The 10,923-nt window shown below is 41.1% G+C and overlaps 1 protein-coding gene across 1 annotated transcript in view; it reads left to right on the forward strand.

Annotated features, from left to right (window-relative positions):
• MAGI1 (membrane associated guanylate kinase, WW and PDZ domain containing 1) overlaps positions 1 to 10,922 on the forward strand; it is a gene marked incomplete at its 3' end in the record, with an annotated part of 229,816 nt that extends 218,894 nt beyond the window's left edge. The window contains 5 exon segments of the mRNA XM_035903797.1: positions 4,031 to 4,121; positions 4,246 to 4,306; positions 5,332 to 5,475; positions 6,695 to 6,833; positions 10,507 to 10,922. Of these exon segments, the coding sequence (XP_035759690.1) occupies positions 4,031 to 4,121; positions 4,246 to 4,306; positions 5,332 to 5,475; positions 6,695 to 6,833; positions 10,507 to 10,922 (851 nt within the window).
• Between the last annotated feature and the right edge of the window lies 1 nt (position 10,923).

A 10,923-nucleotide genomic window follows, 5' to 3' on the forward strand; every position in this document is an offset into this window, starting at 1 on the left:
GTAAAATCGCTGTGGTTCTAAATTCTAAGTATTTTGTTTGTTCATTGTCCTGTTCTGACATGGACGGGCTCATAGTGAGAACTCGTTAGGCAGAAATTTTTTTACACTGCTCTCTTTTTAAGCTAAATCCATGGGTATAAGATTTGATGGCTCAGATACAGTGCTAATGAGCATTTCTTAGCATTGCACAGGACATTATTTGCATTCAGTTAAATATAGAGGAAGTGTGGTTAAGTGTGAAAGAAGTTGCTCCAGGGCAGGTTTAGGTTGGACATTAGGAAAAATTTCTTCACAGAAAGGGTTGTCAGGTACTGGAACGGGCTGCCCAGGGAAGGGGTCGAGTCCCCATCCCTGGAGGTATTTAAAAGCCAGGCAGTCGAGGTGGTTAGGGACATGGTTTAGTGGTGGGATGGCAGGGTTAGGGTAACGGTTGGACTTGATGATCTTAAAGGACTTTTTCAACCTAAACGATTCTATGATTCTATGAAAGGTTCAGAAAGCATGGCTGAATCCAACCTGGTACCTATAAAGCAGAATGAAGAAGTTGCGTGATGTGATTTCCAGTGAGAAGCATGCGGTAGTTGCTAAGTCTCATACTTTCTTATCTGAAACGTGGATTTGGTTACCCCACAGAGCATGGTAATGCTATGTTTAGTTACAGGATAAAAATAGGCTGGGATGAGAAATGATCTGGTTATGCGTTATTTCTGGTTAGGATGATGTGGTTTGCGTAAAGGCTTTATTTTCCTACCATTTAGTAGCTACCAGGTCAAATGGTATATGATCCTTTGCTGCTTCCAGCAAATTGAGTGTTCATGAATAATAAAGTGGCTGTGAATCAGGCTAACATCTGAGCTGGCCGGCACACGCCACCTTTGGAAGGTAAACTGGGAGAAGAATTCTTCATTTACCTGTATTTTGGTATCTGATCAAAATCAAGGAAAGTGAATCTTTGAATAAATAAATACATTGTTTTTAAGGCAAAAATACCTAAGAAATAAATAACTTTTGAATGGTTTAAGAATTTTTTAAGAAGAATATAGCCTCCTGATGTGAATGCTCAGCCAGTCTTGTTCATGCAAACATGTGTACCAAATACCATGTTAAATTGCTTAGATTAGAAGGGAAATCTGTACCTGTGACTTGATATCAGGCATTACTAGAGAAGGTGGAAAGCTGAATGTTAGGGAAGGAGTCAACTCTTATCTCTCATAGCAATTCAGGCTTCGAGTATTTTTATTTACTGTCCATTGGAAATTCCAAGTCAGATTGACAACTCTGCATAGAATCACCTGCATTTAATTTCCAAAAGCCGGTAAGACCAGATACTCTCAAAATTGCTGAGAGGTTTGCTCTAAAAAAATGAGATTTAGGAAATGCGTCTCAATGTTGTTTTCTTTTTGCGATCTTTGGGGTGCTGTTTTGGTAAATTTAAAGGGATGGGGAAGAATAAATCAGAAGCCACGCTTCTCAGATAAACATGAAATTAAGGCTCATCACAAGACTCACAATAAACTCACCCTGCTAATCTCTTCTAACATTATTAAAAACACCAAGGGTTTTTGCTGTGTAGTAAGTCTTACGCCAACTCATTGCCGTAGACCACTGCAGGAGTGCATTTGCAATGAAATTGCGATGCTTCACCATATTACCAGCTGATGCAAGGATACAGAGAGCTGAAAAATGATGAGCTTAGATTAGGCATTTAGGTGGTGTCTGAGTGTTCTAGGGCAGAATGGGGCAAGGAATCAATGAAATATTTAGGATTTAGAACATAAAATTGTAATTCTACTAGAGAGAATTTTTCCTGTATTTGTGTTCTGTTCCATTTTTGCATGGTGGCTGGCATGCGTCCTGAACCAGTGTCTAAAAAACTGGCAAAATTATGCACAACTCCTGACTCATGGGATAGGGTGGGCTAAAGATAGACACGGTACAGTGGCGTGAAGATACATCTGTACCAAGATGTGTTGTTGCTCTACTTGGTATTCTTAGTGTGACCTACTAAAGGGTAGGAATCTTGCATTCTCTTTGAAGCCCATCTTCATCTGATCTCCAAATATTTGTGGAGGTTTTCAGAGGCTTTTGTTCTGGATGAATACAGAACACTGAGGGTGTGGGCATGCTAACTTGGGCACAGTGCTGCAGGCAAAGAAGCTGTGTGCTCTTGTTGCATGCAGCTGTTTAAACGGCTCTTCTTTTTCCCTTTTCCTTAGTTTCCTTGACATGCGCAGAAAGGAAAAACCTTCACCCCATCTAGATATCTCCACAATTAAAATAAATCTATGAAATAAAATAGGTTCCCAGGACCAAGTAGGCCCATGAGCACCACCTCTCCTTAATTCAGGCAAAACCCCTCATACTTCTGCAGTTTTGTATTACAGCTGGACTCTGTTTAATAATGGCAGATTTCTCCATAGTCAATAAAATGAATTACCGGATGCCTGCATCTTAAGAGGCAAACAAGGGCAGGGTAGAAGACCTTGTAATTTTATGTTGAAGAGCCAGATGTTTCCACCCGTTTTTCGTTGCTGTTGTCTGATGGTGGCTTTTTTTTTGAGTGGGATTGGAACTAGAGAAATTTGGCCGAGAAACAAGGTGCATGATCTTAATTTTAGTCAGAATTTTGAAATTCTGGGTTAGCTCTGGTCTTATTGAAGTCTATGATAAAGCTCCAGAATGACAAGGGGAGCATTTTGCCATGCCGTGCTGTGAGGGTCACCTAGATAGTCCCTTTTCTGTTGTGCCCACAGCAACTTCCTTCCCAGTTTTGTGAAGCAGGAGAGAGGACCTCTCCTGGAAGCACCTCCTTCTGTGTGTGGAGAAATACGGCATTTGCACAGGCTGCTGTTGGGCTGAGAACCCTTTGCCATGGCATAAACTGAGTTTTGAGGTTAACCCCCCTCTCTGTATTCTCTTGGTGAGCCCTTTTGTAAATGGTACCCAGAGCTGCTGATGCATTTGGTATAGGTGGTTCCACGTCCCTGCCTGCAGCTTTGCATACTGAGGCAGCAGTGGGTTCTATTTCAAAGATGGATTTCAGGAAGTTTGGGTTTTAGCCACATTCAATATCACCTTATGAGGTATTAGATCTCAATCCTACTGAAGATTGCAGTTTCTGATGGAGGAAGCACTGATAATCTTATAATCCATGGAATAGTTATTGCTACTATAAAATTAATCCAGTCAACCTAACATATTTGGAGACATTAATGATTGGAATTCATGTCGTTAGACAACAGACAAAACATTCCTCAACCCTTCCTCCACAAGTCAGTCTTTGTTCTGAATGTGTCTAATGGGCAGAGATGTTTCTAATCCAGATTTCCCAATTGTTTTGCTTTTTCTTTTTTCTTTTTCCAATTGAGTGGCCTCTGGTTTTTCTTGAGATTAATGAGAGCGCTGATGTATTTGGTTACTGGAAAAAAAAGCCTCATTTGTGTATTTATTATATAATTATACTATATATACTCTATAGATATATATAAATATTTGACTCTCTGCTCTATACTGTTTGTGATGGGTCGCTGTGGCAGTTTCTAGTACACGCATTTTTTGCTAATTAACTTTTGCAGTGATGATTAAGCTAAATATGATGCCTTCACTAAAGCCTTGACTTTTTCAAGAGCATAGGATACAGCAGCAGCAGTTATGTGACAATGTTTCCTAGTTCGTTAAGGGTGTTTAGAATTTTTCAGCTTACAAAGAAGAAAAATAGATGGTACATCTGATGACCAATATCAAAAAAAAGCTGAGCCATGAGGGGTATAGCATGTTAAGTTTTGATGTGCAATTCAAAGGCCAATATTTCTCTGCAACTGAGGTGCTGTACAGTTTCACATGCATAATTACTATGACTTAGCTTAGTCTTTATTCTGTTAATTTTGGGATTTAAGAAATGTGAGCCAACCTCATGTTCTTTAAAAACAACATAGTGAGGCTTTCCTGTTGAAATGTCTTTGTAAAACTTTTGTTTTATGAGTGAATAGCCAATGGTCTTCCCTCATAATGAAAAAAAATTATTTTGCAGAATCCTCCAATGCTACTTTATTGACCAATGCAGAAAAAATTGCTACAATTACAACCACACATACTCCTCAGCAAATACCACAGGAGACCAGGTCAGATTGTTTTCCTTGAGGAGAGCATGTTGACATGCTCTCTTTTTGGTTACTTCTTGATCATCTTCACATCCCATGAGCTGTGTTTTTCTTCTCTCCCTCTTTCTCTCGTTCATTACAGCAGGAACAACACCAAACCAAAGCAGGAACCCCAGTTTGATTTCAAACCACCCCAAGCAGCACAGGTAAGGAGTACCTTTCAAATTGAAGTGTTTACCACAGACTGTTGCTTCCAATCTGCCTGAGACCTATGTTCAAATATTTCCCTTGAAAATTCCTAGCGGGAAGCCGTTCTCCCTCAGTCTGCTGGCTGAAGAAAGAGGAATTTGCTGATTAGCTTCTTAATACGTGTCGCTGCTGTTTCAGCCGAGAAACATTTCCAACACATTCTCATCAGGAATTTAGGGAGAACACAAATAAAGAAGAAAAAAAAAAGCTGACATTTTTACAACAGTAATAATTTGTGTGTTTGTCTCTTGAATTGTATATTTTGAGGGGCCTCTCCAGAAAGTACTGTTGTGTGCAAATGATAAATTCAGCAGGCAGAAAAGAGGAAAACTTAATAAGGGGCAATAGCTGGAGTGTTCCAGCTTTCAAAGACGGCATCTTATTAGAGAGATTATCTATCTCACTGTTAACTTTCCTTGCCACTGGCCATCCCAGAAGTAACCTCTTCCATGAGGGATTTCAGAACATCCCTACGCTAAAAGCATTTGTGAAAAACAATGCACGTACTTCTGAGCTTCTTGCAAAGGAATAGCTGAGGTGGTAACAAAAAGGAAAAGCCAGCACCATGGCATAGACTCATCCCAGGTACCATTAGACATTTAACTAAAACCTGGCACTGGAAGTGAGGTTGTCCTAGCCTTCCTCTGCAGTGGGTGGAACGCTAACCACCCCCCAGAAGTGCGCCTTTTTGCCCTGGGCACAGGAGGTGGTGTATAACAGAGGTGCCGAAAAATACATGGGACATGGCCGAGCCCATTCATCCAGACAGCCCTTTGCAGACCACCGCCGGCACTCCAAATTGCAGGGTGGGATCTGAGGAAGCAAGAAATCCTAGTCTGTGTGTGAAAACGCGACTGATTTTCTTATTTTAATTATGAGTAACAAAAATAATAATATTCGTTCATTGAATAATTGAAAAATGAGAGTAGAGCAGCATTTACCTTTCTGTTCAATTGCGCGTATGTTGTCTTCCCTCCAGCAGGACCAAGACTTTTACACTGTTGAGCTGGAAAGAGGAGCCAAAGGGTTTGGCTTTAGCCTGCGAGGTGGCCGGGAGTATAATATGGATCTGTACGTGTTGCGGCTAGCCGAGGATGGTCCAGCTGAGAGATGTGGGAAGATGAGGGTATGAACAAACAGATTTAAAAAACCACACTTCTTTGTAACAGGCTGACTTCCCTGCCTCTCTCCTGCAGGCACACCTTCTGCTGTGTCAGCTCAGAGGAAAAATAAATGTGAACTGAAAGGAGCAGTGGGTCCTATTTACTTCTGCCAATGGCTTCTGTCATCCTTTGTATATAGTCTATAATGGTGTGCATGGATTGGAAGATTTCACCCCCTTGTTCCAACCCGTGTTTCCAAATTCTAATACATAATCTGACTTTTAAAGCCTAACAAAGATATGTGTAGCAATGAAAATGTAATAGCCGCTATCTTTGCCAGCTCCTTTAAAGCCAGAGCCATGAGTAGAGAACTGGGGTGTCCCACCTGATCCTCTCCTCTGCTGGGGGGTGTAGTGGTGAGGGAGCATGTGTACTGACCCATGGGGTGCAAAATTACAGTGTAGTTTTTGATTAGTATTAACTGTTAACTTCACATATCATCTAAATTATAGACATTATAACAAGGACATGTGTTATAAAACGCCTACAGAAAAATTAAATTGCCAAGTTTTATGTACTGCTTGCTCCTTTCTTAGAGAACGCATGATAACTTTACAGCACGTGTCTTTTTCTTTGGATATATCGCGTGAAGGGCATTTTCAAAATTCTTTTGCTAGGGGGAGATTTATAGGTCCAGAATTTTTGCTGATGAAAAAAAGATCAGTGCTGCCCTGTGGAAGCCGATGCTTTGACAAGCTCTTCCAAGCCCTGTTTACCTATCCTGATAAATGATTATATTTACCAAAGCAGCTTTACTGGTTCATCGTAGGTATCTATATCCAAGCAAGAAACAGACCTGAAAAAGCTATTTGAACATCCCAGTTACAGCAGACTATAAAACAAACAACCACTTTGAGCAAAGACTTTATAAAAAATGAAAATAAAATAACACTAGTTCTAACACAGCTCTCTAGGGATTGAGCAATACAGTAATGCAAGGTGGCTTTACAGAACAGTGATGAAGTATTTTGATATCTCAAGCTTTCCCTGTCACCTTCATGTCTCCCAGGCTCCTGCATACTGGTTTTTGTGCCACTGGAAGGAGTTGGGCATATTTGGCTTCACCTGGAGCATAGTTCTTCTTCCACCTTCGCTGTGGCCGTTGTCCTGCGGCATGCTGGTGGTGACCCTCGTCAGGGCTTGTTTCTAATCTTAGCCTCTTTTCTTTAATTACATTGACAGATCGGTGATGAAATCTTAGAGATCAACGGAGAAACTACCAAGAACATGAAGCACGCTCGGGCCATCGAACTGATTAAAAATGGTGGCCGCAGGGTCCGCCTGTTTCTGAAACGTGGAGATGGCTCTGTCCCAGAATATGGTGGGTCAAACTATGAAAACATTCCTTTCTTCCCTGGCATCACTCCATGAATGATTTGTCTCAAGATCTGAAGCAGGAATTCTTTTTTATTTTCCTTTCTCACCAGTGTCTTACCAACCTTTGCAACATATGGTTAATTGCCTCGCTTGTGCTGAATTTTCTACACATTTCATCCTTTGCTTGCTTCCATGGACTTGGGGCACAGTGTAAGGCAAGATCATCATAGCAGTATTTTTGGTGATCAGAGAGGAAAACAAAACAAAACAAACCTTATTGTCTTGTCCAGCCAAACAAGGAATGTCATTGAACTGTGCCAAACTGTTTCTCAGCAGCTGAATTGTTGTTTCAAATAGGTCTCTACTTTAATCAATGCAAAAACTGGGATCCTGAGTTATTATTCTGAAGCAGTGATTTTTTTTTTTCTTTTTTGTTAGGTTTTTCTCTTAGTTCCTGTCTGTATCCATAGACATGAATGCCAAGATGGCTTACGAGATTTTTGCCTTCCCTTAATATTTATGTAAATATTTATAAAGTTATTTAAGAAAAAGAAGAAGAAAAAAAAAAGCTTTACTGCAAAAATATATTGATTTGGCCTCCCGAGCCCTTTTCTGCCCCCTTAAACTGTCTGCTGGTTTCAACTAGTTAATTTGTAAGGTCTGAAAAGGTGGGGAGGTTATGAAAAGGTGCTCTCATGTCCGTCTTGGGGGAAACATTCAGTCCTTGTTTCTTACTAAGAATTGCATTAGATTTCCTTTTCTTCCCCCGGAGGTTGGATTGCTGGGTGGCTTAACATAGCACACTATTTAATATTATAATTATGTCTTATTTATTTGAGATAATTGTCAAATATTGTGCCCTCGATGGAGGGCTACTCCCAACCAAAGGTCTTTGAGGTTTCTATAGAAACTGATGATTGAAGGGATGTCCTTTATACTTTTCTCCCCGTATTTGGGTTATTTCTGTGTCAGTAAGTTCTGTGTTTATCATTCACTCCGTGTCCTAAAACCAGAAACAAAACCCTTCTGCACATTTATGAACTAGATTTTCTTTTCATTTACTGTACCACGTTTGAGAGTTTCTGCTCACTCTGCTCATTATTTCACTTAAAATGACCAATTCAGAGTACAACCAACAAACAACTGAAGTGTTTAACAAAATGGAAGGGAAGTTGTGGGTTTACACTTCTGTACTATAAATAGCACACCAGAAGGTTCAATGATGGCACTGAAATTCTGTAATGTTCTTTCTACTTTTGTCTTTTCCTATACTCCTTTGGATGTACAGTACTGTATCATATGCTAGACTGCATAAGTACCCTGTAAATTAAGTGCTTCACTTCTCAAAGCATATGTCTGTTGCACTGAGGATGGAAATCCACCACCCATTTTCTTTTGGCTAATGCTAAACCACTAAACGTTCATTCTCCAAGCAAGGATTTAATCTACAGGGGTTGCACTACTGTAAAGACTATCCTTGTAACATTTGGGACTCCTTCCTCTCTTCGTTCTGTTCGCTGCAGTCGCAAATGGTTCCTCTAATAATGTTAAGTTCCAATATTTTTCTGACTCAATTGGAACGTGCTTCTCTATGAGGCTGTATATTTTTGTAATGAGTTTTGTACTTATTTTTAATGTTGTGGTCTCTGGTGGACTTTATTTTTCGTCGTTGTTTGATTGTTAATGTTTTTTCTATGACATTCTGTGTCGCTGTTCCAGCTGTCTTTTAGAATGGATGCTCTCGTTGTCTGGGTTATTGAATCACCTCTTAGATGTCTCTTTATGTCACGATAATAACAACTGCTGTCTTTGCAGCCTTATATTTGGGTGAAGCCTAGACAATCTGACTGGAAAAATAAACTTTCTTTATTCTAAGATAAAATATGAAGATTTTTCTTTCTTTCATCTGTGTTATAGGGAATCTAAATTTTCTACTTTTCTCTTTCTCTTTCTCTTACTTTTCTTGGTGCTGGGCTCTTCCTTCCTCAGCGATGATACCTCCTAATATCGCTGCATGTATGAGAAATGACAAGCTCGGGGAGTCTTGCTTCTACCTTATGGGCCATAATCAAACTACGGTTTGTAGCTAAAATCAATATTAGGTGTTTTTGTGCTGTGGCCTAATTCCCTCACATTGCTTTCCGCTTCGCTATATTTTATATGTACAGCAATTCATTCCGAGCACCCTGCGTCCCCTGAATTGTAAGTACACCACAGGACACGTTTAAACCTCGCTTGTACCTTGTGCGATAGCCAGGTTGCCGCAAGCCACGTGCTTACAGCTACGGAAAAGCGGTGCGGTCCCCAGCTGCTGCCTGAAAGTGCTAATAAGCAAAAATGCACACACGTGAGTCGCAACACGGGGTTCACCTGGAAATCACAAAAATCAAGGCCCGTGCACACACCGACCTTCCCAAGCTAAGGAATGGGAATGCCATCAAGTGGGAGACGCTTTGCGTCATGGCAGGAGGAATGAGCATGTAGAGTGTTTGGCCGGGGGGAGGGAAGACAAAAAGGAGAAAAACAGAAAAAAAAAAAAAAAAATCTGTCCCCACAAGTGTTCGTGTGGGTTTTCAGCCGTTGCCATCAGGACAGCCCACCTCGAGGTGGGCGTCTCGGTGCGAGCGGCGGGAAGCCTGCAAGACGTGCAGCTCTCGCCAGCCGAGCTGCCGTGCAGGAGTGGCTTTAAAAAAGAAAACAATAAGCAAATAAAAGCAATGCTCGCATTAAGCCAGCGCTGCTACTTTAATGTTTCCCATGTCTATAATGAATCATTCATAAACATCCGTTACAAATGACGTGAGTAATTGTGGCTTAGCTGCAGCGCGGGGCTGGTTTTTAGTTTTAGGGTTGTGGTTTTTTCCTTCTGCTTTGCAGTTTGTCTCGCAGAGGTAGCTCAGCTGTATTTTACCTGAAATACTGCATTAACACTAATGAACTGGAGATTGGGTTTTAATCAAAGCCATCCTACATATTACAATATCTTCCCATTGCTTTGATATGAAAAAATCATAACTTCTGTCATCGTTGTTCGAATCATTGTGGCAAAACCAAAATCTACCCTAGGACTTTTCATAACGTGGTAGAACTAAGCGAGATTAAGTAATGTCTTAAAGGAAATGGAAATTGCATGATTACAGTCTAATTCTCACACCTTAAAAATGTTATTTTACAAGGTGAAAACTTAATAATCAATTCTATTTTCTGTACATTTTCTGCTATTTGAAACAAGGCCTCCCACACCTGGAAGGCAGTTCTTTCAAAAGACTTAAAAGAAAAATACCGTTTCCTAAAGGCCCTCCTTATTGGAAACTGTTAAAAAAAAAAACAGCCAGCAACCCGAACGACAATATTTTTTTTTCCCCCACTGGAAAGAAAGTAGTGTAACTGAAACATTATGAATTGGGCTTGGGGACAATATAAAATGCCCCATGACAAGAAGAGCATAAAGATGATATCGGCTTGGACCAAAACACAGCTAACGAACAGAGCAGCACCAGTACTAACCTGTAACTCTCGTTGTTCGCAGTTAAATTAACAAAAGCTTTGGTTAGCCTTCGCTGACTGCTTTAACAGTTATTTGTTTTTGTCACTAATGAAGTCTGAAGAGTGATAAGTGGTGTCACGGCGCTGCGGAAGGCATCGGTACCAAACGCTTTGCTGTTATTTTCTTTCAGACCCCAGCAGTGACAGGAACAGTCCCGCCACAGGTTCACAAAATGTATCGGAAATGAAACCCGTGCCATCCGACCGACGGCAGCACCCATCATCGGAGTCCAGTTATCCACCAGACCTTCACAAATCATCACAACATGGGGACAAGCGGACTTACGTTAGAGACCTAAAAGGCAGCAGAGAGTTTAGCAGACATCCCAATGAACACCACACTTGGAATGGGACTTCTAAAACCAACGACCACGTGCCAGGCAGGAGGACGGAGAGGTCGCCGGAGAGGAGGCACGAGAGGCAGCCGGAGAGGGCAGTGGTGAACGGGCAGAAGCGGAGGTCTCCCGAAAAGCGGAGGGAAGGGACGAGGAGCGCTGACAACACTTTGGAGAGGCGGGAGCGACATGAGAGGAGGAGAGACCTCTCCC

The sequence above is a fragment of the Egretta garzetta genome, unplaced genomic scaffold (assembly GCF_000687185.1).
Source record: "Egretta garzetta isolate BGI_Z169 unplaced genomic scaffold, ASM68718v1 scaffold91, whole genome shotgun sequence".
Lineage (NCBI taxonomy): Eukaryota > Metazoa > Chordata > Aves > Pelecaniformes > Ardeidae > Egretta > Egretta garzetta.